The following is a 24,944-nucleotide window of genomic DNA, read 5'->3' on the forward strand; positions in this document are numbered from 1 at the left end:
CATCAATCGAATGACTGGGGTTGCAGAACGTTGGGTATAAGCATGTCGAAATTGCACTCTGTTACGAGCCAAATGGGGCAGCATGGTAGATCTTAGATTTCTATACATTCTTTTCTTTTGCCTCTATGTATTTGTATATATTCTATAGTCTATAAAGGTATTTTCTTATTTACAAAGGGAAAAAAAAACACAGAGTAAAAAAGAGGGAGATAAAGGTAAAAAAAATTGACTAAAAGGGGAAAATAGGGACAAAATTAAGCTTTTTATTCTCAGTTTTAGGAACTTTGCCTAGATTTTGACTCAAATGAAAAAACACTTGGATAAAAGATATTTATCATTATAATTTTCTAAATTTGCCTTGAAGCCATACACGGTACATCTTTAGTTTACGCATACGGTTTACAATCAGTCTACGATCCACAGCATTTTGTTCAATCTTGAAAAGTTGTTTGCCTTCTTCTTCTTTACCAAACATTTCACCAATTTCTTCTGATGTAAAGAAATACACTCTTGTACCATCACCACGGATATAAAAGTTTTCTTTTAATAAGCGGTTATTCTTGAATCTTAATTGTGCAAGATCATAGCGACCATAATCACGAAAGAGAACAAGTCCTCCGGGTTTTAACATCTAAAGATCGTTTAGAGTGGGCTTTCTTTTTATATTACATACATACCCTGTGTATGTTTTTAATCGCTTGAGCCCATTGGCTCGGTGATAATGCAGACAGTACAAAGATCAACACAATTATATCAATTGACTCTGGCTCAATTTCCTTTGGTATCTCGTCGCTGGCAAGGTCCCAGACAAAGGCTAACGACCTCGAGGTATCATAGTGTCTGTTGCCCTGGACGACATCTATTGCTGTTTTTGAATAGTCTGCGGCATAGACAAATAAATCGGGATTTTCGCTTTGCTCCAGTAAAGGATACATGGTGTTTCCTGCACCACATCCTATCTCAAATACTCTCTTCTTGCCCGCACCAGCTTCACTTGTTGAAAAAAGTTCAGGGAATTCAACCTTTAACCAATTGCGATCCTTGAAAAACTTGTTTTCGTTCTTTTGATAAAACTTGTCCCAATATTCTGCAGGGTTGTTGTAATATTGCTCTATTATACCCGCTTAGCATAAAAGATATATACACGCACAATGTTCTTTACCTTGTTCTTCTTCAGGTACAGGGTGTTCAAGTTGTTGTTTTACTTTCTCTTTTGCCATCGCTTCCTGTTCCTCATCCCATTCGACATGATCCCTTTTGAACAAAAGGTTAAGCTCTTGTTCTCTCTTTGTTTTTTATTCTTTACCAAGCGTTATGTTTAAAGACATCGTTATCCTCTGTTAAAATACGAGATCCAAACTTTGAACTGATCTCTGGTTCTGTCACATCTAATACTGATGAAGTTCTTTTCTTTCCAACTTGTTCCATCTTGAAGAATGCCACATTCTTCTGATACTCTCTTTTAGTGCTTAAGAAGGAAATAACAGTCAGAAAAAGCAGTCTATGTGGCGCTTGAATTGACCATTCATTGGACATGTCACACAGCTTATATCTCTTTACAACAATAAGACTGAAGAGAAGCTCAAGTGATAAGCAAGCTTTAATATGACCTACGTCTTGACTAGTTTTCCATTATTAATCAAATAGATACTATCCATACAACAGTTGCGATTTTCTCCTTAACTTTCTCAGTAAACCTTTTATATATTCTATAGTCATACTGTCCCTCTTTTTCTTCATTGAAAATAGTCTTTTAATCAGACATGAAATATCTTTATCAAATCAAATATACTTTATTGTGAATGGTCACTTGGTATCTTTAATCTCGTATGGTTTACCGAATGATGGCCTTGTCCATTCCATCAGTTTCGCTTTATCTATGCAAATACAAAGTAGAAAAGATTAGTATATGAATTAATTGAAGAGCACATCCATCAAGCATACCATCTTTTGCATCTCCGTTTACGATAGCAGAAATACTAGATACAATGTCCTTTTTGGCTTCCAGTAGAATTGCCTAATATTTGCTCGCATAAAATTAGTACAATGAAAAGCATGCTTGCATATCTACTCCTAATAAATGTCCATTTATACCTTCACTTGCAATAAGGACTCGACAGCCTTCCAGTAATTGTCGATGTTGTTTATCTTTGTCACAAGTTCAAACTCTGCGAGTTCATAATAGCTGTATACAGCCTCATGTATGAGATCCAGCACAAAAGTGGAACATCGTTTTCCTATTTTCAATTAATATTAGCTATTCAGCCACTGTTCAAGTGCAAATGTGAATACAAACCATTCACGACCAAAGCGCAGACACGAGGCTTCCTAACCCTGTTGGTAACCATCATATCCAGCATGATCTTTGCTTCGTTAGCTGCCTTGACTTTGTCGGATGTTGCGCCTGGATTATCACAATCAGGCTTTTTTACTTCAACAACAAAGACGTCAAATTGAAGCTCCAGATACTTGACGCATGCTGCAAAGTCAGACTTGTATTTTGCTGCAAAATCATTGCTGCAAGCTGATTCTTTGCAAGCTTCTAACATGGAATTTGCCCTGAACATGTTGAAATAAGTAACATAAGTATTCAAAAAGTTCATCACTACCATTTTTGAACAAAATGCCCATCACGACAAAAAATATGGTCAAGAAATGTAGCCAAGTATTGATGTACCATTGTATCTTCGGTTATATTTTCGTTAAACCAATTGTTGCTCTTTCCCACAAGATCAGCGATAATTTTGTAGCAAACGATGGGATCATTGTTCTTGTATTTATTGCTTAGCTCAATAGCTGCGTAATGGTACACCAGCAACAATATTTCTTGAGAGCGAAGTGCACCAAGTGGATTATATTTCAATGACAGCTTATTCTTATATTGTTTGAACAGCTAAGTATACCAAGTAGATATTAGCAGCATATTTAAATGTTTGACTCTCGGTATTTTCATTCACATGCCTTTACTATTCCAGTTCCCCAACCTTGTACTTCATTTGGTAAATTTACAGCGTTTGTTTCAACCAACTTTTGAAGTTCAAAGTAGATTAAGCGTTGCTCTTCGTCTGAAAGCCTTCTGACACACGACTTTTTCCAGTCCAAGGGAAAATAATAAATGTAATTTAACGACCTATCGTTTGATTATAAAAATAATAAGCTTTTTATGAATACAGGTAAACAATTTTAATATATACATCTGTCTTGCGTCAGTCATAGTCTTCGTTAGTGTATCGTTTTTGCTGAGTGCTGTGTCTCGATACTTATTTAAAAACTCGGATAAGTTAAAGTCCTTAATGAAAAACTATTGATAAAAAACTATTAGGGAACAGGTATGAACACGGTCTTGCTAATTTTTTTTTATCCATACATGAGGTTCTTTTAACTTATTGCTTCTCGAACCACCAAAGATAGTGTAATCAAAATGTGATTTTCTTCTTGGTTTCTCATCTTCAGAAGAGTAGCAGTCATCTTTGATGACGATGTATGGCTGTATATCTGTATTCAAGATATTGTTGCTTCCTATAATTATTATATTGCTATTTCTGTTTATAACTTGAGTATTGTTCTTGATCTGCGAAGTGAACTGTTTAGGATTTACTTTAGTAGTAGTCTATAGAAAAAGGATGAGTCACTGTTTGCTACTGAAAGGTATAGTCATCCAATAATAGTGTGTAACTATGATGCATACAATTTCTTTTTTCAGGAACCCGACATACGTATGTACTTCTCTTGGCATGTTTTTCAGCCTCATAATACAGCCAAGTGCAACTTGATATCTCTCAATATATTTGTTGATTATGGTTTTGTTGTATTTTTTCTTGCCATTCTGATCCAAAACTTTGCAAAAATCAATAAAATTCCACTTTTCAGGTACAACTGTAGCAAAGTACGCGCTATCTTTCATCGTTTCAGGAATGCTAAGCAGCGCCTTGAGTGGACTATCTGTTTTGTTACTCTGCTGACTATCAGAAATGGTCATTTTGCTTAGTATTTCAAAGGAACAGAGAAAGAAGACAGAAGTCTTTTTTTATATGGTGCATTTTTTTTTAACTTGACATTTTTTGGATTCCCGACTAAATTCTGAAATGTAATCAAGTGAGCAAACATTAATGCTTTTCTTCTTTATAAACGTGTTTAAATTTGGCTTGAATAGATTTCAATTTCTGTCGAGAAATGAAAATTAAGCAGAGAGCTTATGGAATTGGACATGAAACCTAGTGGTAGTCGCCGGAGTTTTAATCATTTTCCGAAATTTCGACAATAAACTTCGACAGTCGAGTTAAAAAGAATTGCACAATAGAAATACTGTTATTTATTAAATTAACAAATATTTGATAAAAGCCTTTCGCCGTAATGAGAGAAGTGCAATTAATGCAGACGGAGTTTGCTATATTTTTCGAAAATTGCTGATACTATGTGGTCTGCTAAGAAAGGCACCCGATTAAAAACAGTGCGCCAGTGTGCACGCCATATGAGTAGCAAAACATAAGTGATGAGGACAAGCAAACGATTATTGTCCACAAATTCAAAATGATTCAAATTTCTGAGGACACTTAAGATATCTCCAGGAATAAATTCAAGGTATGGTGCAAATCGAGAGAAGACTTCTTGCCAGATTGGCTATTTGAACGAACATGCAACCAAAAGATAATTAATGTCTTCCACAGGCGTTTGGCATAGTTGACAAGCAGCAGAAGCATCCTGAGCGAATCTTGGAATAGAACTTCGACAATGCAAATTATTTTAGAGGAAATGAAAATGCAGCGTTTGAGCTTCAGGCAAGGCCTTCAAGGACCAGAACTGTGTCCATTTATTGGGAGGCAATGTAGAAGGCAAAAAAAAAGGAGCAGAGTGCGTTGCATTGTTAACAAGGATGCAGGAAAACTAGATCCAGAAACGAAAATGGTCTTGTTACTATCTTCAATTATACTTGACAAACTTTTGATTGCTTTCCAATCCATACAGTTATCCACATGTTATTCGACCCATTCCTTTAACTCTAGAAAAAGTCGTGAAGAAGCAATATCTTCGCCGTCGAATGGCTGATGTTCGGGATGTTGCCAGTGATACGTCACAAAAACAGAGCCATCATTCATGATAACTTTCTTAATTTTGGCAGGGCAGCCAGTTCTTCTAGACTTTCTTTAATGCATTTGGCCTTCTTTTCTATCACCATCAGAAACAATTTTACGACTACCAGCATGCCCACAACCATATACTGCAATGTGGACTGGCTACAACTGTGCCGTCTTTACATTCATAAAAAGGCAAATTTAGCTTATGAGTATAAGCGTTACACGGCTTATTTTCCCATTCAGCATAACGACTTGCCGTATTCGTGAACCACTCATTAAATTGCTGCTCATCATTGAATGTAAGCTTCACTTTTAGTTCGGAATAGTTGGGAAGGAATCTTTGGAATGTAAATATTGTAGTGGCTTTTGTGGGGTTTTAAGGTAGCTTTATTTATTATTAATGAAAGAATAGATAATTATAAAAGTACATCTTACTTTTCTAGTTCCTCGTATAGTTTAATAAATAACCTACAAGGGAAGAAAAAGAAGGAAAGGATAACGCATAATATATAATAAAATGTTTAATACACAAAAGATAGATTTAGGAAGTAATACAACTATCAAAGTCACCTATTTCAGTAACTTTAAGCTACTCTAAAGGGGCCATCATCAGGAATCTAACTCGTAGATTTATCCTTGACGTGCTTATTTTATTGCTGATTACAACAGCAATAAGCATGAAAAAATGAGTTTGTATTATTATTTTACATCAGAAACAATTTCATCATTTGTAAAATGTTTTGACAAAACAACATCTACTCCAACTGCACGGTTTGAACAGGCAACATCACATAAATCTCACCTCCTGAGAGGGAAAGGGTGCCACCACACTGCTGAACCGTCGGTCGAAGCCAAGGAAAGCTTCCAAGCAGAAGTGAGAAGGTCAGAACGGGGCATTGGTCAGCCTTACGAAATCCTTCAGTCAGACGATACCCTTTGTCGGTTTCCTTATGTCACCCAAGTTCTGGTTTTGTCCTAGTATTATATTATCATCGACCTACCCCAACTGCACGGTTTGAACAGGCAACGTCACATAAATCTCACCTCCTAAGAGAGAGGGAAAGGGTGCCACCACACTGCTGAACCGTCGGTCGAAGCCAAGGAAAGCTTCCAAGCAGAAGTGAGAAGGTCAGAACGGGGCATTGGTCAGCCTTACGAAATCCTTCAGTCAGACGATACCCTTTGTCGGTTTCCTTATGTCACCCAAGTTCATAATAAATACAACACTAGCATTTGTGACATCTTCACTACTTAAACTACATATTTGAATAAGCATGGGCATATAATGACACATATGCCTTTTGCATCTCATTCAGTAACCATCATCAAATAGGCCAACCGAACTCTATTTCTTGAGTCGAATATTATATTAAGTCTCTGCTCCAAACCTTGAGCGTTCGATTTAATTACAGATGGTCGTTGTGATTTTCTCGATACTTGAGAATATGATGCCATTTCTACACAATCCGTAGTCAAAGACAGAGGAATAAAAAAGTCGCTGTGAGTTATTATAATACGTAATGGGAAATGATGGTCACGAAAACGGATTTTATAGTCATTGTTTATTTTGATCTTTTTTCAGCACTTGGCACTTCAGTATAGGTGGCTGACTCCTTTTTTGCTCGACGAAGTGCCTTCTAATTTTTTTATCTTATGGTTACGCGCTCACCTACTCAGCTTGTCTCCTTTGTTGATTGTAGATTCAAGACTGCCTTTTCTCTTTCCGTCCTTTCGCAAAGGTGCTTTAGCCATGAATTCTAAAGGTGTGCTGTCGACTCTCTGTCGGTCTTTTGACGGTCTTTTCGATTCTGGAACAATTCTTGCTGTGCTTAACGGATAGTTGTCAAAGCGTCCTAAGGCATTTGTTAAAACTTGCCTTTCTTTAGCGGTATCAGAAGTCGTAAATTGGCCGGCAGATAGTTCTCCTAGAGTAGTACGGCCTTTCAGGCTCACGCCATGATGTATATTATTCCGTCTCTTGTATCCTTAAGGGTTCTAATAAATGTAACAAGTATTGAAGCTTTTGGAGTCTTCCACAGTGTTGTATTTGTGTTCTTTAAATGGGACAAAAGTGGAACGAGAAAATAGTTCTTTTATTTCGCATAGAAAATCAAGAGAAAAAAACTTCCAAATTTACTTCTTACAGTTTTTTCTGAAAGTAATGTCGCATAATTCAGAAATTTATAATAAAAGATATACAAAACATGACACCTTAAAACGATATTACTTTCTGAAAACAGCATACACTATCGTTACTTAAAAATGTGGTGAATACCACAAACAGTACGCCGCTTAATCAGAACGATAACATAAACGGTCAGATGTAATATGTAATCTTTCCTGGATATAACTCAGCAGCTCAAGACCCAGCTAGCAGAAACCCACGCAGAAATAGTCAATTTACGCTAACAAATTGTCCAACTTCAGGAGCAATTGAACAGAATTTCACCCAACGAGCCCTACCAGCCACTTAAAGAAAGCTAACCGCCTCAATCCGGACGATTTCCCTGCACTTTCTTCTCAGCCACCTCCATGGCACAATCCTGAACTAGTCGCTCAAATTAAGCGCAATCTAGCTGAACATAAACAGCAACGCCGTTTACAATGTCAAGGAGCAGCTGCATGTCTTCTTCAGCCATTTTCTGAGAGCCAGGGGTTTTAATATGTATACCTGCCTACCAAACTACGCGCCCCTATAATTCAAATTCAAACCTGCCTGAAGAAACTTGATATTAACAATAACCGGATACTGGATATGCACCATCCCAACCGTCACGTTGCTGCGCTGCTCGTACACGATGATTATGTAAATGAATTTCGTACACAATTAGAACGCTTTAAAGTGATCCTTAAAGACGGTTTTGATCTTTGCGACCCCAAGGTCCTAGGCAATCCCAAGTATACCGACCTTTCTTCTGACGAAAGAGCTAACTATACTACCATGCATCATAGTGACTGCATGGCACGTACCCTAAGGTATTCGCGCTCTTATCAAGTATGTAGTTTACCGATTCTTCTACTCCAAGAAATGGATCAGTAAGGCACTTCTACAAGATACCTTACCCAGTAAATCTAGTACTTTCATCCAAGCTGTTGATCTTTTCACTGAAGATGCCGACATGGACAATGCTGGCGATTTGTTTCATGACCTCAATAGCACAGATGCCGATACTACAAAGGATACTAACACCATAGATAGTCCTGCATCCTTATGAGCCTGGTGACGATCACTCTCTTCAACGCCACTGGCCAGTCTAGACATGCCATTACACCTATTCTCGAAGCAGGCCAATCCACAGCTGTTCTTTTAATCATTGAAATTTGGCTACTACCGCCTGCAAGGTATCCCCAACTGGCAATAAGTTCATACTTACGGTATACCTGTCGAATACTATAAGAATAGAGGCGCACAGGGTATATATTTACTGGTTAATCTAAGCTATAAGTATCATATATACTACTTGTTTTCATCAGGCATTCTCCTAGCACAATACCAACCTTCATTCACGATAGCCGACACCATAGCACTTTGTCTATATTTACCATTCTCACTGGACAGCCATACAGCCTCGAAAATTCTGCCATCTCTTTCACGGACTGCTCGTACTTCCGAGCAAACCATTATCTGTGGACACCTCAACGCCAGGCTCGGTTCTTACGCAGGTGACCGCTTGATAAATCCTCACGGTAGCACAGTCTACTGCTGGATAATGAACAACATCATTATATGGAACCAACACTTAGCTTACGGTCAACCCACGTTTCTATCACATCAGGACAGTAGTACCATCTATCTATTTCTTAGTAACACTGAACTAATGGAACTTGTAATGTCAGTTTTTACAGATAATTCATTGGATTCTAATCATAAAATCGTCTCACTCTCGTTCAAAAACCATAGAGCCTTATCAATCACGGCCCTCTCATGAGCAGGTGTGTTCCCAAATTGCCAGTGAACAAGTAGCACAGCACCATATTGAAAGATTCAACCACCCTCTCTTCAAAGCCATTTACAATTCACTGAATATCACATGTGCTTGAAACATTCAAACCAATGACTCTCTGCAAGGCTTTTGGACCGTTGACATGCTCCAGGCATTTGACACCCGCGAATGTTGTTATTACAAATGGCGTAAAGCATATGGTCTGAAAAAACTGCACTACTGGCTTAAGTACCAAGAAGCCTGCGCTCAACTTAAGTGACTGATATATCAACGGTGGCGAGAGACCTAGAACAAATTCTGTTACCAAATGGCAACTGGGGAATATACTAAAGCTATTGCAGAGATCAGTAAAACATGTAAAGACCGAACATTGAAGCTGGTATTCTCTACAACACAAGGATCAAAGCACTCTGCAGATACAATGGCTACACACCTTGAGTCCATTTTCTCTGATAATCTACTGCAAGGCGTCCAAATATATGAGGTTGTCTCGTCCACTGTGCCCTCTAACGTAGAATGTCCTTTCGACGTCGATCTTATTGAGGATACCATAAATCATTTGCCTATCAAAAAGGCACCGGGCGTTAATCATCTACATAATGAGGTGCTCAAACCTATTCAAAATCTCACAGCATCTATATTGCTGGAGCTTTCCCGTCTTTACTAGCGCTGATCCTACACCCTTCAAGCCCGGAGAATAGCCCAAGTTGTTCCTACTCATAAAAAAGGCAATCCATTTGACACTAGTAACTACAGACCGATAATTTTAACTTCTATCTTGTGAAAGATTATGGAATAATATATCGAATCGTCTGTTCAAAAATTGAGCCCGCCGCTCGATATTGCCCAAGGAGGCTTCCAGAAATCACGTAGTGTCCTCCATCAAGAACTACGTTTATCGAAAATATGTCGTTCGCTACGAGTAGATCGTAATATAAACCCAGTGCTGGCATTTCTTGATATAAAGTCGGCGTATATCACTGCTAACAGGGACTTTGTATGGTACATCTTGCAACAGTATATTTCCCTACCCCTCTTGGGGCTTCTGGGTAACCTATTTGCTAAAGCGCTTATATCTTGGACGGGTACACACAACTCTATTTGGACCAGACAATCAGAAGAAATTCATTTTAAACAATCGCTATCTGACGTGTTTACCCTATAAATACTTAATCTTGTCGTATGAGACTGCTTTATGTATATACTCTAAGAATGACTACAAAACATACTATTGCCACTTAGTACGACATGCTCAATTCTCACTGGCCATGGTTAGCTCAGCTCTTGGAGAACTCACAGAAAAAGAAAAGCTACAAGAATACAATCGATATTTATCCATAAAAAAGAAAATTGAAACTATTGTATTTGATGTCACACATTTCAAACATCATATGGGACATCTAACAAGGCTAAATGTAATAACAAGCTTTAATCGAATTTAACATAGTAGGAAACCTACCTTCAGTTATTTACGGAAAGAGAAAACAGGAGATTTGGGTATACCTCTTCTCTAAAATTGGTGGGGCATTATACCCATCCTTCCACTTCGCCCTTTTGTCATCTGAGCTTAAATTCCAATACTACGAGGATGCCAATCTTTGACTTGTAAAGTATTTTGCAATGACTGGAAGAGAAGCATATAATCGCGCTATCCTTGGAGAAGAGCTATACAATAAGGTAGCTAGTAGCCGTGTTCTTCTAGTAGGAGCAGGTGGCATTGGCTGCGAACTATTGAAGAATCTAGTCTTGTCTGGCTTTAGAGATATTGAAGTGGTGCGATATTTTTACATGATGTGTTTATACAATAATTAACAATCTGTAGATCGATCTAGATACAATCGATATTTCCAACTTGAACAGACAGTTTTTGTTTCAAAGACAGCATGTTAAAAAAGCTAAAGCCCATGTAAGATGGGATACAGTTGATACATCTGTTAGATTGACACAATAATTTCATTAGGTAGCAAAGGAATCAGCATTAAAGTTTAATCCATCAGTCAAGATAAATTCAACACAAGCCAATATTAAAGATCCTCAGTTTAATGTGCAATGGTTCAAGCAATTTACACTTGTATTGAATGCTTTAGATAACCTAGGTAACAGCACACGTATATATGTATATACGCACAGTATTTATTAGCCTTAAACAGACGCCAGAAGACACGTCAATGCCATGTGCTTGGCAGCCAATATTCCACTTGTTGAATCAGGCACTCAAGGCTACTTGGGGCAAGCTTATGTAATCAAAAAAGATATCACCGAATGCTTTGACTGTCAACCAAAACCCTCACCTACAACTTACCCTGTGTGTACGATCAGAAGTACGCCTAGCGCACCTATTCACTGCATCGTTTGGGCAAAAAGCTACCTGTTCAGGTAAATGAGTATAATATACAACACATGATGAAGGACCCACTGTTGTATTTTCAGTCAGTTGTTTAGTAATTCGGAAGATGAGGATGTGCTTGAACCTGATAGTTCTGAAGAAAACGGTAATTGATAAAAGAAGAATGTTGTACATATATAAAAGCTTACACCATGAACCAGCGAATGAACTAGTGGCACTCGCCAGAGAAACAGAGGAACTTAAAGCTATCAAAGCTGCTGCAGGATCTACTGACTATCCAAAAATGGTATTTGACAAGGTATTTAATGTCGACGTTCAGCGCTTGCTTTCAATGGAGTCAATGTGGAAAAACCGTAAGAAGCCTTCACCACTAAATTATGACATGATGGAGAAAACTCTGCAAGAGAAAACAAAAGAACAAAAAGAAGATAGCCAAGCGCTACCGGATCAAAAGATTTGGAGTTTGGAAGAAAACTTTGACGTATTTAAAGAGACGTGAGTGTGTACCCTATGCAGATAAAGAGAAACAATAAGACTCACGTCATTTAAATAGTGTAACCAGACTGTCAAGTCGACTTGTCAAGGAAAAAGAGAAAAACCCAGAGGCCACATTATCCTTTGATAAGGATGACGAGGATGCCATGAAGTTTGTTACAGCAGCGTCTAACCTTAGAGCTCATATCTTTCAAATTCCTACTAAAAGCTTGTTTGATGCAAAATGTAAGACCAATATGAAAAAAAAATGATAAAACAGCTTTTTAAATTGTATACATGTGTAATATAGCCATGGCAGGTAATATCATCCCAGCTATTGCAACTACAAACGCTGTTATTGCTGGTGTGGTCGTCATGAAGGCATTTGGTGTGCTTCGTGGAAACATAGAAAATAACAAACGTGTAAGTGTAGTAAAAATAACTGACCTCATTCAGTATTAAACATGTCTTCTTACTTCTTTTTAGATCTATCTTACCACTGGATCACGTCTTGTTCAAGAAGCAAATTCTCAACCAAACCCTGAATGCCATGTCTGTCGATCAAATACAGCTAGTGTTGCAGTGAACTTTGAAATGACGACGCTAAATGACTTGATCCAAAAAGTGATCTTACCACCCGTAGAGAAAGGAGGTGCTGGCGTGCCAGAGGATGAGGTGGCAATCATGGATGGAAGCAGGTAATACATGCATATAATATATGATAGAAATTGTTAAACTCAGCATTGCTTAATTTATCAGAATAATATATGACATTGAGTATGATGATAATGTTAATTCACCACTAAAGGACATTGGATTGAAGCCAGGTACAATACTGCGTGTGAGTGATGATGATGGAAACGATCTTGATCTTATACTCGAGACTACGTAAGAAAAAAGTATACTTGTCATGGAATGAATACATGCTCAACTCTCTTTTTCATAGTGAGTTCAAAGATGATCTTGTTCGATTGTTGACTCCTATTCCTTCAACAAAACCTGGTCTAAAACGTAAACACTCTGATTTGGAAGTAAACAAGGATGATACAAAGAAAGCGAAAACATCACACCAAGACATGAATAATGGCGAAGTTGTGATTCTGGAAGACGACGATGAGCTGGTTGTATTAGATGATTAAATAAATTTTTCTCTTTTTTTTTTTCTTTTTCTTCTTTGCATTAACTTTTATTTCTTTATTAAACCAAGCATGAACGAAAATATATTCAATATCAACAAACGTATTCGAGAAATGAACTTGGGCCATGGTGGAGAGAGCCCACTTCCGCTGAAGCTTATGAATTTAAAAAAGGGACTGCCAGATATCACAGCACAAGTGTTCTTCCAAGGCACGATATTTGAAATGAATCTGTTTAGTGATGTATTTTCTGCAGGAAATACAAAATATGCTGTATTATTTTTATTGAACTATGATTTGTATGGTTATAGCAACGACAATAGTATAGTGTATTAACTCTTAAATAGCACACAACAATCAAGAAAAGACCTTTTACAAATACAGTAAGTAAAGCAAAGAAAAAGAGTAAAGAAGTGATTCATCTGGTCTATGAATAGCCAAAACTATTCCAAACTAGTCGAATACAGTGCAGTTCCAATCGTAGTGACTCATGATCGACCCAATGTTCATTATGCATACGGCACACCTGGATTTACAAGCGAAAGTCTGAATTTTGAACCTTCCTTTATCTTAGCGTCCGATTCAACAGATCGATTGATATCCACTTTATTTGGAGCAATTGATTTTGATACGTATAATATTAAACGATCTGTCCACATCATTGATAATCAATATAACCTTATTCTATCTCACCATATTCCAAGTCATAAAACCTTTCTTCCAATGAAACTCATTTTCGATACAATCAATCATGATACAAAATAAAAAATAGGGGAGTTTAACAGAAACAAACTTTATTTTTATAATTAATTCTTTTGGTATAAAAAAGGGGGAGTGTGCATTCTAAAAAAGTAATAATAAAAAGGAGAGATTGAATAATTTAAGACGTCTATTCATTCTTAGTTCTCGTTGTCATAGCCCACATACAATTGCTCAGCGACGTCGTCTTCGATCCAGTATTGGTCTTGTCCTTCAGTTTCTTCAGTGATAGGAGTGCCTTCGGGATTCTCAATAAACTTGACTTCAACTTGATAATCAAGGGCTTCACCATTGCTGGAATCAGCTTGAGGCTTACCGTGTTTGACGACGACAGCGATATAAGAAGCTTGAGGAGCTTGTGCGGCTTCAGTAGTGGTTTCTTCTTCTTCTTCTTCATCAGCACGCTTGACAATGGAAGTAGAGGCGCTGGCAGCAGAAGCACTAACAGAGGCGCTGACACGCTCGGCCTTGGGAGCAGCAGAAGAAGAGGCCATAGGAGCCATGGAGGAAGAGACGGCACGCTTCTTCATAGAGACAGAGCTAGCGGAAGCAACGGGGACAGAGGAAGCCTTAGGGGCAATAGAAGAAGATGCAGCACGTCGGTGTTTCTTGTGAGCGACGGCTCTTGAGGCTTTGGGAGCAGCAGAAGAAGAGGCCTTGGGAGCAGCAGAAGAAGAGACCATAGAAGCAACAGAAGAGGAAACTGCACGCTTCTTCATAAAAACAGCGCTAGAAGAGGGCTTGGCGGAAGCGGAAACCTTCATAGAGGATGAAGGGACAGCACGCTTGGCCTTCTTGGAAGCAGAGCGCTTGGCTGAGGAAGAAGCCTTGGGGGCCTTGGAGGAAGAAACGGCGCGCTTGACTTTAGGGGCAGCAGAAGAAGAGACCTTAGGAGCCATGGAAGAGGAAGCCTTGGGAACCATGGATGAAGAGGCGGCACGCTTATACTTCTTGACAGCAGAAGAGCTTGCAGAGGCCTTAGGGGCATTGGAAGAGGAAGCCTTAGGAGCTACAGAGGAGGAAGCAGCACGCTTGGCCTTGTGAACAGCAGAAGATGAGGCCTTGGGAGCCATGGAAGAGGAAGCCTTAGGAGCCATGGAAGAAGAGACAGCACGTCTATATCTCTTTACAGCAGAAGAGCTTGCAGAGGCCTTGGGGACCATGGAGGAAGAAATTGCACGCTTATATCTTTTGTGAGAGGCAGCACTTGAAGAGGCTTGGGGGGCCATAGAAGAAGAAGCCCTGGGAGCCATGGAGGAAGAGACGGCACGCTTAACCTTGTGGACAGAAGACGAAGCCTTGGGGGCCATGGAGGAAGACGCCTTGGGAACGACTGAAGAGGACACAGCACGCTTATACTTCTTGACAGCAGAAGAGCTTGCAGAAGCCTTGGGGGCCACGGAAGAAGAGGCAGCCTTAGCAACGGAAGAAGAAATAGCTCGCTTGTTGTGCTTAGAGCCCTTCTTCACAGAAACACTTGAAGAAGCCTTGGGAGCAGCAGCAGAGCTAGAGGCTTGCTTGAGAAGGACTTGGTGGGAGGAAGGAAGAGCACGCTTGTTGTGCTTAGAACCCTTCTTGGCACTACTTGCGGAAGCCTTGGGAGCAGCAGAAGAGGAAGCCTTAGGAGCCATAGAGGAAGAGATAGCACGGTTAACATTGGGAATAACAGAACTAGCGGGAACGACAGAAGCAGATTGGCTGGCAAGGGCTCTTCTGTATTTGGCGGGATGTTGAGCAGAGAAGCTAACACTAGCAGAAGAAGCTGCTGCGTTGTTGATAAAGAGCTTTCTGAAATAGTCGAGCATGTCACGCTTATCGAGATGAGCAACTGATGAGGCAGAAGCCACAGAAGCTGAAGATGAAGCAGCAAAGGCGGCTTGAGTCAATAAAAGAGAAGCAGCAACAGCAAGAGATAACTTCATTTGAATAAATGTATAATTTAAGATATCTGCGGGTGCAAAAAGGTAAAATATCCAGCAAGTCTTTATATAAATGGTTTCTTGCCATAAAAAATTTACCTGGATAATGAAGGGGATTTGCGAGACAACGGATCAAATTACAACAGCAAGGAACGTTTCCATGGTATTTAAGGGCCGGTTGATGTCAGAAAGTAAAAATCAGGACATTTTTTAATTTGCAACATTCTTTTTGACAAACAGGGAAACAGATCTTTAAAAACAGGGGCCCCTTTTTTAAGCGTTCTTGTATAGAATATAAAATATGTTATCTTCTAGAACAGTATGCATTTTTTTATATGGTTCTATCTTCGTCAGCATCTTTAACTCCGCCATAGACTTTTTTTAATGTCAATTTCTCTCTTTATTTCTTCCTTTTGCTCAGAATCGCTTATAAATGGTAAATTTAACACTTTTTCTACATTCATAATAAAGATTGCTTATTCATCTCTCAGTCCAACACACTTCGCCCATATCTTACTGCTGTTCGCTCCACTTTGACTGCCGCTCTTTGCTTAGAGAACTTTTCTTCACAGGTAGCAGAAAGACATAATTATCCCGAAGTGGAATCAAGGTAAACAAAGAAAATGAGAATAAGAATAGTGGTAAATAACACACAATAATAACAGCAAGTCAAAAGAAGTCTTGTTGAATCCTTTAATTATCAGTCGAAATGAAAATGAAAAAGTACTGGTTGAACCATCTGTTAATTCTGTACGTGTCAGTATCAAAATTAAGCAAGCTGATGACCTTGAACGTATATTATGTCATAAATTTTCACGCTTCTTGATGATGAGAGCAGAACACTTTGTCATTTTACGTCGAAAGCCGATTGATGTATGTATTCAACTAGGTGTATAGTACATAATACTCACTTTTATTCATAGGGATATGATATATCTTTCTTGATTACGAATAACCACACTGAGCAAATGTATAAGCACAAGTTAGTTGACTTTATTGTTCACTTTATGGAAGAAGTAGATAAGGAAATATCAGAGATGAAATTAAGTGTCAATACTAGAGCAAGAATAGTAGCTGAAAGTTATCTGGTTCAAGTAAGTTATTCAAAAGATGTGATTGGATCTCTTTTTAACTGACTTTGATAGTTTGCTTAAATGGAATACATGGGCTTATATATATACATGTATGAGTTAAATTAAAAAAGAGGTTTCCATAACAATAAAAAGGCCCTTTTTTACTTTTTCTAAAGGGAGCAAAGGGTTACCCGTTTCTTCGGTTAGAAAGAAAAGCGGGAAATGAGTCATGTGGCCGGCAAAAAGATTATAGTCAAAGTGATATGGATTGATTGGTTTAGATTTCAAAAAAAATGTGGGGTTAATGTTGTATTTTTTTGCTTTATTTAGTTCCTCCACAAGGTTCAAGTCTGTGTTACAGTATTAAAAATATAAAAATAGGCCCTGGTTTCAATCATCTCTCGGCTGTATTTCTTTCTTACATTTTTTTGTTCTTTTTTGATTTCGCTGGCGACTATTATTATTATTATTATATTCTATGCTTGACATGTTTACTACTACTACTACCACCAACGCCAATACCACTTCTAATAATAATAATAATAATGTTATTAATACAGCAGAGACAAGAAAGAGAAAGCAAGAGGAGATGAATAAATTGAGTTCATCTTTACCCAGTTGGACAGACTTTATTTATTCTTCACCTTCATCACCCAACATAGACAGCCTATTTGATCATCATTCATTTCTACATAATGTTGAACCCACATCCGGAACAAATTCTCGTCGTCATTCAGTAGCAGTCGGAGAAATGGATTATCATTCATTCGACTTCAATCTACTATCTACTCAACTTGAGGAGGCACAATCAGTAAGGCCAACTCATAAACGCACCATGTCATTAAGAGAAGAAGATTATGCAACAACCCCCTTATTTTCCCCTAGTTTTCTTGATACATTGATGAATGATCATCCTACAAGACCAAGAGAACTATCCGTAGATAGTAGTATCATTTCTGACTTTTCTCTTAATGATGATATATTTAAATTTAATACAAATGGCTTTCATCAAACGATCACTCCTTCTGCTATCATCTCAAACGAGATTAGTACCATGGCTGACTGGCTACTCGAGCAGCAACAACAACAGCTACCTCAAGAAGATAAACAACATAAAAGACAAAGACGTTCTACTGACTCCCCTCTCGGCTCCTCCTCTTCCGCTTCCTCTTCTTCTCCTCCTATCACACCAATGCAGCAGGTCTCATTGGGATTCGAACCTATTCACCAGTTGGACGACATCAAGGATACTTCTTCCCTTCAGCCTCTCATCCAAAACTACCTACTTCAAAAGCATCAAGATTATATTCCCGGTGAAAGAACGATCATGATCTTAACAAGTAAAGTTGCTCAAAAGAGTTATGGCACTGAAAAGAGGTTGGTTTAGCATTTGTTATATTTCCTATCCTTGTTTAACAAGTTTTTTTTTATTTAGATTCTTATGTCCTCCACCCGCAACAATCATGAAAGGCGCTAATTGGTGGACGTCGGACAAAATGGCCGACAAGAACCAAGCTTCTTACTTTCATTCTCAGATAAATACAGCACCTAAACTAACGATTCAAATATCCGGTGAAGCGATCCAACAGTCTGGAGTCATCGAATGGCAAACCTCTTCAGGCGCCATTATTGATAGCAAAATGGCTGCAGCAAGCACTCATGTCTTTGGACGATGTGTCTCTAAGCAACTGTATATAAATGATGCTGACGAAAAGAGAAAGCGAGTGGAAGTATTGGCAAAGGTTCAACTTGGAAATGGTTTGCATCTCGGTACGTTTCAGAGTAAAGGCATCAAGGTGATCAGTAAGCCATCCAAGAAGAGACAGAGTGTTAAGAATATGGAATGTAAGTTGATATTTAGCCTTTATATCGTCTCAATAGCTGACTCTTTTGTTATCTGTTTGTTTCGTTATTATAGTATGCATCCATCATGGTACAACTATTTCTTTATTTAATCGCATCCGGTCACAAACTGTATCTACTAAATATCTTGGTGTATCAACAACTGCGTCCAATAATTCAGACGGTAACAGTAGCAATAATAATGGTACTTGCTTCGTCTCTCGCACAGGTGCTTGGGATCCCTTCGTCATATGGATTGTTGACACATCCTGTTCATCTGATAATGTCACATCCCGTCCAAAGCATAATCCTCTCAATCCCAGCTACCCTCCTCCTCCTGCCATTGCTTTGCAGTCATCCACCCCTCTTGCTATTCATTACAACCAACCTGTCGTCTTACAGTGTGTTACAACTGGCTTGGTCAGCCCAGTGATGATTATACGTAAAGTGGATAAGCAAAGTTTGGTTTTAGGCGGCAATCGTGTGGATGACCTTGGTTACAACAAAACATTAGGTGGTGAATGTGGGGATGAAACACTTGGTGATCCTGTCTCTCAGCTGCATAAAGTCGCATTCCAAATTGTCCAAGATCCTTCCTTCCATCAAAGCGGGATAAAGCAGGATATCGACATCGGTCACTGGAAGATTCCTCAATCAAGTCACCCGGTTACTTACTTGGCCTGTTTGAATGACGTTGTGGGTATGCACAAGACAACTTCAACTCGTAATCTTGTTCCTGCATGCCATACTCAAGAACAACAACAATCATCTACTACGACAGAAACAGCATCTTGGCCAGATATCCTTCAGGAAAAGGAACCTCGTAGACGATTGAGTAATGGAGAAAGTAAAGCACGTCGTGGAAGTGTTGGAAGAGGTAACAATGTAGATCCTACTGGACTTGAAGGCGCATGTTGGACAGAAGATGTCTCTGATGCAGCAGTGTGGACAATTGTTGGTACAGATTGTGCAAGCTATACCTTTTGGACACCAGATGAACATATGCCCTCATCCATCACACCTTTTCCTATCATCCAAGACATCTCAAAGCAACAGAGTCGATTGACATTGACAGGAGAAAACTTTAGTCGAGACATTGAAGTCTGGTTTGGTGACATGAAATCACCTCAAACAGATTATGCCTCACACAATGCAATTCATTGTAAAATTCCTGATAATCTTTCAAACAGTCCAACCATTGAAGAAGTAGATCACATGACTAAAAAGATACCTTTACTCTTTGTTCGTGGTAATGGTGTTGTCTATAGAACGAACTTTTATTATACTTTATGATTTATGTACTTTTATGATGTTGGTTTATGTATTTTATGTATTTTTATGCTGCATTTCTATTTTTGTAATAAATACAATGTTTCCATTCCAATTGTAAAGAACAACAAGAAAGCACACAACTGTCAACATTAATGTACAATAATGGTCAAACACATGGTTTTGATTTAGACATGGTTGAATGATGGTATGATGGATTACCATATTGTATATATTTAATCAAAATCTGGGGAAAGAAAAAAGCCACGTTATGATTGTATCCTATTGCGCCCTCTCTTTGGAAGTCATCCGCGGTGTTGGACTATTTTGGATCTTTCGGTAACACATGTACTTTTACCTTGTAGTCAGTCCAGTTTGTGGGAGGTAGAATATGAGTAACATCAAGATCTACACATATAGATGACGATGATGCTTGTTACCAGTAAGGGGGGCACATTAGTATCATTGTCACAGTAGCATTTTGTTTAAATGCTCATGATGAAACATTTAAAGTTTTTTTTTTTAAAAAAAAAAAGTCATCAAAGCTCACATGCCCGGCAAAACAAAAGCCCTCTTCTTTTTCTTGGTTTGTTCCTTTGTTACGTAAAGGGTATCGTAGAATAAAAGGCTAAAGTAATCCCGGGCTATATTCAAATAAATTAAAGCGGGGTGTAGAAAAAAGAAAAAGTGCTTTCCTAAAACAGGTAATGTTTTTGATTGGCTTTAACTGTCATTTCTGGAATATGGACGTGGGGAAATAGTACTATAGTTCCTATTGTTGGCTTCTTCAATGCTTTTTAGTAACACTTGAATTTAAGACAAATATGTTGTTCTTTTCATGACATATTGTTTATCGAAAAATAACCCCGCATATACATTTGTTTGATGCGAGCATTCTCTATAAAAAAAACTTTAGCTTCCAAACAAGGTTAAATAGGTGTATAAATTAATTTACAGTGGTATATTTTTGTTCAACATTGAGTTTCAACAGCGCAAGGCTTGCGTACAAATGATGTTTCAACTAAACGCACTGATACATCACCAACGTTGCTACGTCATAAACGTTATTAATTCAATAACTCATCATTTCTTATTTCAGTAAAGGAAAGCGTGTAAGGATCAAGACATTATTTAAAATGCTGCCAGTTTGGTTTTATTAAAGCCATGCTACTGCTTACACTTGCTATGTAGTCAATGGTGTTATAAATGGCCAAAGCAGTCAAGCTATGTTAAACAAAGCTACTCACCACAAGTTAGCCAAGACAGCATAAGCAATCAACAAATGCAACTTCATCCTGTACAAATAGAATATGAAACTTTAAGCCAATTCTTTGCATGATTTAAGTCGTAATTATAGAGGCCTGCTTAACCGTGTCAAAGAGCTCCATTCACCATCCGAGCAATCTTTGATGGTCAATCTCGGAGAAACTTTTGAAGGTGTAATCGCTCTCCGAATACCTTGGAATACATTGATATGGGCTGGTATCACGAAAGGCCAAGTAAAACAATGACAAGAGGAAGGGCTGAGGAATAACAAAGACTGAATAGGATATCACAATAGAAAAGAGAATCATGAAGCAGATAGATTGCCTTTATGACTCTTAATCAAAGATTCTTTTTATTTCATGCATTTGGCGATTATTTGAAAATAAAGTAAATTACTTGCCGTTCATGAGCATACATATTTTGACAATGTTTGCTTGCAAAGCTTCTTTTTTTTTTATCGCTTTGCTGTATATACCGGGACCGTGGGTACACTTGTAAATAAATTGTAACCATAGTAGCAAGTCATTCTACAAGCACAAAGCTGACCTTATGTGAAACAACCGAGTAGGAAGCGTTCACAACGTGGCAACACACGCTTCTTTGGCTGTAAGGTACTAAACTGATAACAGTATAGTCCTTATGTGAATACTGCCTGGTGAATACCTAATAGAACTGCATTATATAGATCGATTTGAATTATCAATGGTTCTTACATGTTATTAGATAATTCACCAAGAGCAACTTTGCAACCTCTTCTCTATAGCAAGAATAAATTTGACTGTAGGTCCAGGGAAGTACTCGTTTGTAACTTATAAATGATATCATTGAAAAAATGGTTATTGTTACATCTTGTGTTTTGCGCTAGAGTCACAAGTGTATTCTTTCTATGTAGGCTATTATAAACAGAATGTACTATGCAGCAGAATGAACTCGGCATGTATCCATTCAAAGCGTCTTGTTACAAGAGTTATATCAGTTTTTGCTTTTGTTGTTAACAACAATATAGAAATGGATCCTGATCTTATGATGCTTTCGGCTGATAGTAGCTACGAGCATACAAACAAGTACTGTATACATTAGTATTTATGCTCATCGAAGAAAGTGGGAGTAAAGTGTATCAGATTCATTCTACATGTGCATAAATTGTAACACTATATAATTGCGCCTAGGGGAAGCCGTACTATTCCGTAAAGGATAAGGTTAAAGGTTATCCCTTTGTCATCATACCAACAAATTGGTTTTTCCAAATCTCAAATAGTGACGTTGTCTACTCATACAGTAATGTGTGTTGATAGTTACAAATACATATCGACGATAAATGAACATCCTTAGGAGCCACAACTTGCTTCGCTAACTTAAAATAGTAAATGCATAGTTTCTCAAAAGCGGGTTTATACCACTTTGTACTAATGGGATCGGCATAAAAAGTTACGGGATCATACAGTAAATATAGAAAATGTGTACTCCTTGAGCAATACTCAATAAGCAGCTTTATTTCTTCCTGTGGTAAAAACAGCAGAGTTTATGCAAGCAGGTTATGATACTAAAGAGTCTCAAACTAAAATTGATAGATCGTATGCCTATTATTTCAAGTCTGCTGATTTAAGCAAAGAAGATCACGGTAAACTCACAATATATATTCTATGCAGCAATTTATTTAACAATTCTTTTACAGACAGTATGGTCGCCTACACCAGTAAGTACCAACAGTTTATTACAAACTGTAAAGAAGATGGAGACAATTGAACAGCTTATTACCCGCAACTTTCAATTAGAGCTTGAACGGCAGAAACCTTATGAATAGCGGCATTATCCAGGATGAGATGACAGCCTGATATTTCATGCACATCAATTGCTTCCTGCTGTTTCTTCCTAAACATGTCAACTTTTTAGTACCTGGTGAATGCCTTTTCTTCATCATCCTTGTATAATACCACACAATGCTAAGCTGTTTCTTACAATGATACCTACGGCGGATCCAGCTTATCTTGCAGACATTCCTTGCTCTACTAAAAGGTCAAGCAATGCTTGTATTTGAAACAGAAGAGTAAGAGCGATACAGGCTTCTGACGCTTTTAATAGCCGCAATCTTATCTATTAATTTAGACTCAATTCTCACCTGTTGAATTAGTGCCACTGACTCCTGTTGAATAATCATGGCTGTTTTCCAGTGAAGTTTTACGAAAAATTTTGTAACTAGGTTTGGTCTAGGTTCTTTTGCTTTACGTCTGATTGCCATTCATGTCATACCAGAGTACTCATTTCGTGCAAGAGTGCTTTTAATACTTGCAAACAATATCTTTCTCATTTTTTTGCTTATTCTTTTACACCATCCTTTCAAGTGAACTTTAGTTGCTTTACTTTATGGTTTTCTTGGTTATGTTGCACCAACATGTCTGCATCTGTTGACTGTTACATCTACCAGTAACATGATTGTAACCAAGGAAAAAAAAAGAAGGATCTTTCTTTTACTTGGAATAGAACAATGTAACAGAACATCCGTACACTTCTTTTAAATACGATAATACAAATACAACAAGTATACACCTTTATTTCTTCATCAGAGACTGCGAAATAGGGTTTGAAACATCAATAAATGAATTTAATGATAATTTGTTCGATATGTTTGTGTTCAGTGAGTGACACACGTGGTTTATTAATGTATAAGCATTATATTTAAATATATTGGTATTTGTTATTATATGTCTGAGGGCTCTGTTGCATATAAGGTCTAAGGATAGCACTGTATTTGCTTACATCAGAGATAGAACTATTCGCTACGGATAGATGGCTCGCTGATGGATGGCTGACCGGTGGACGTGACAGTGGTGCGATATCAAAATTCTTTTTAAAGTAAGCATCAATGGTTGGGTCTCTTTCAGGTAATTTGACAGCAGTTGATGATAGCGATAGTGGTGGTATATTATTGTTATTATTACTATTATTACTATTACTATTATTGTTATCCATTATATTATTCGTATTGTATGTTGCATTAGGTTGTGCCAGACTAGGTTTTGAATAACCAATGTCTGTGCTTCTCATCTGTGAAAATGCTTCCGATAGATAATTGTATTTAGACAGTCGTGCCCCGTTAGGTATTGTAGTTGTACTAGGTTGGTCTCGTCTCCTAGGAGTTGGCGTCGTATTGATTACTGGCATTTGTTCTAGGGAAAAAATAAATAAATCAGCGTCTCATGAATAAAGCACGACAAAAAAAGGTACCTTTTTCTTGTGAAACCATAGTAAAAGGAGGTTGATTGGCGTTTAAAAATAACATGCTTTTCGAATTGAAGTGCTTTGGCTGCCGTGCTCGTCTTCTTCTCATTGTTATAAAGCATACACATGCTGTCAATATTAATACAACAACTACTCCAGCAATTGATCCACCGATAATAACCGTGGAATCTGTTGCACTTAATTTCTCTGGTTGCTTCGAGCTAGTACTTAAAAGGGTAGTGACAGTAACAGTAGAAGATGAGCCTATGTTTATGATGTGTTACGATGAAATAGAGTCAAAAGTTTACTCTACCTGATGTTATAGCTGCATTTGTAGATGCTGTAGTAGGTTTGTTTGTCGCATAAAGCCCACTAAAATCTGCATTTTGAAGATCAACTGATGAAGTATAGGCGGGATAAGATGTATAGGCAATAGATCCTTGTGTGGCTAGAAGGGATGATATTATTATTATAAAGGATTTTATGAATTTTATTTATTTACCAGAAGTGAGTTGACTATGGCAGACTTTTGGGAATCATTAGCTTTATATTTCTTTACTGCTATTGTTTATTACCTTGAATTAAGATTAACAAGTAAATCAGAGTCCAGTTGAACATAGT

The 24,944-nt window shown here is 37.9% G+C and overlaps 10 protein-coding genes across 10 annotated transcripts; 5 read left to right on the top strand and 5 right to left on the bottom strand.

Moving 5' to 3' along the window:
- Positions 1–164: 164 nt before the first annotated feature.
- Positions 165–1,428, bottom strand: RHIMIDRAFT_222072 (methyltransferase; the record flags this gene model as incomplete). The annotated part of the gene is made up of 4 exons (XM_023607452.1): positions 165–631; positions 678–1,111; positions 1,163–1,254; positions 1,307–1,428. The coding sequence occupies 4 exons, from the start codon at positions 1,426–1,428 to the stop codon at positions 338–340; spliced, it is 942 nt and encodes a 313-aa protein (XP_023471531.1). The 3' UTR covers positions 165–337.
- A 1,103-nt stretch (positions 1,429–2,531) lies between these two features.
- RHIMIDRAFT_12601 (uncharacterized protein) lies at positions 2,532–3,483 on the bottom strand. Its single transcript, XM_023605467.1, has 4 exons — positions 3,384–3,483; positions 3,195–3,259; positions 2,962–3,130; positions 2,532–2,893 (listed from the first exon to the last, which is right to left on the bottom strand). The coding sequence occupies exons 2-4, from the start codon at positions 3,212–3,214 to the stop codon at positions 2,606–2,608; spliced, it is 477 nt and encodes a 158-aa protein (XP_023471532.1). The 5' UTR covers positions 3,215–3,259; positions 3,384–3,483; the 3' UTR covers positions 2,532–2,605.
- RHIMIDRAFT_12606 (uncharacterized protein) lies at positions 2,982–4,089 on the bottom strand. The gene is made up of 3 exons (XM_023605469.1): positions 3,689–4,089; positions 3,195–3,610; positions 2,982–3,130 (listed from the first exon to the last, which is right to left on the bottom strand). Exons 1-2 carry the CDS (start codon positions 3,977–3,979, stop codon positions 3,347–3,349), a joined length of 555 nt encoding a protein of 184 aa, XP_023471533.1. The 5' UTR covers positions 3,980–4,089; the 3' UTR covers positions 2,982–3,130; positions 3,195–3,346.
- Positions 4,090–7,830: 3,741 nt separating this feature from the next.
- RHIMIDRAFT_243838 (uncharacterized protein) lies at positions 7,831–8,290 on the top strand (the record flags this gene model as incomplete). Its single annotated transcript, XM_023609986.1, has 2 exons — positions 7,831–8,070; positions 8,102–8,290. The coding sequence occupies 2 exons, from the start codon at positions 7,831–7,833 to the stop codon at positions 8,288–8,290; spliced, it is 429 nt and encodes a 142-aa protein (XP_023471534.1).
- A 2,294-nt stretch (positions 8,291–10,584) lies between these two features.
- On the top strand, positions 10,585–13,009 carry RHIMIDRAFT_254876 (uncharacterized protein). Its single transcript, XM_023611126.1, has 11 exons — positions 10,585–10,792; positions 10,842–10,925; positions 10,980–11,115; positions 11,170–11,395; positions 11,450–11,511; positions 11,567–11,861; positions 11,920–12,086; positions 12,151–12,263; positions 12,327–12,538; positions 12,600–12,728; positions 12,787–13,009. The coding sequence occupies exons 1-11, from the start codon at positions 10,640–10,642 to the stop codon at positions 12,977–12,979; spliced, it is 1,770 nt and encodes a 589-aa protein (XP_023471535.1). The 5' UTR covers positions 10,585–10,639; the 3' UTR covers positions 12,980–13,009.
- A 23-nt stretch (positions 13,010–13,032) lies between these two features.
- RHIMIDRAFT_254879 (uncharacterized protein) lies at positions 13,033–13,749 on the top strand. Its single transcript, XM_023611127.1, has 3 exons — positions 13,033–13,275; positions 13,324–13,359; positions 13,414–13,749. Exons 1-3 carry the CDS (start codon positions 13,049–13,051, stop codon positions 13,739–13,741), a joined length of 591 nt encoding a protein of 196 aa, XP_023471536.1. The 5' UTR covers positions 13,033–13,048; the 3' UTR covers positions 13,742–13,749.
- On the bottom strand, positions 13,748–15,667 carry RHIMIDRAFT_297118 (uncharacterized protein). Its single transcript, XM_023614270.1, has one exon. It carries the CDS (start codon positions 15,655–15,657, stop codon positions 13,876–13,878), a length of 1,782 nt encoding a protein of 593 aa, XP_023471537.1. The 5' UTR covers positions 15,658–15,667; the 3' UTR covers positions 13,748–13,875.
- Positions 15,668–16,087: 420 nt separating this feature from the next.
- RHIMIDRAFT_243841 (ARP23 complex 20 kDa subunit) lies at positions 16,088–16,808 on the top strand (the record flags this gene model as incomplete). Its single annotated transcript, XM_023609987.1, has 5 exons — positions 16,088–16,090; positions 16,146–16,264; positions 16,320–16,527; positions 16,578–16,748; positions 16,800–16,808. 5 exons carry the CDS (start codon positions 16,088–16,090, stop codon positions 16,806–16,808), a joined length of 510 nt encoding a protein of 169 aa, XP_023471538.1.
- A 330-nt stretch (positions 16,809–17,138) lies between these two features.
- RHIMIDRAFT_12684 (uncharacterized protein) lies at positions 17,139–19,935 on the top strand. Its single transcript, XM_023605482.1, has 3 exons — positions 17,139–18,104; positions 18,163–18,572; positions 18,646–19,935. Exons 1-3 carry the CDS (start codon positions 17,206–17,208, stop codon positions 19,860–19,862), a joined length of 2,526 nt encoding a protein of 841 aa, XP_023471539.1. The 5' UTR covers positions 17,139–17,205; the 3' UTR covers positions 19,863–19,935.
- Positions 19,936–23,780: 3,845 nt separating this feature from the next.
- Positions 23,781–24,941, bottom strand: RHIMIDRAFT_243843 (uncharacterized protein; the record flags this gene model as incomplete). Its single annotated transcript, XM_023609988.1, has 4 exons — positions 23,781–24,271; positions 24,330–24,587; positions 24,637–24,771; positions 24,899–24,941. 4 exons carry the CDS (start codon positions 24,939–24,941, stop codon positions 23,781–23,783), a joined length of 927 nt encoding a protein of 308 aa, XP_023471540.1.
- Between the last annotated feature and the right edge of the window lie 3 nt (positions 24,942–24,944).

This window comes from Rhizopus microsporus (assembly GCF_002708625.1).
Source record: "Rhizopus microsporus ATCC 52813 unplaced genomic scaffold scaffold_1, whole genome shotgun sequence".
Taxonomy (NCBI): Eukaryota; Fungi; Mucoromycota; class Mucoromycetes; order Mucorales; family Rhizopodaceae; genus Rhizopus; species Rhizopus microsporus.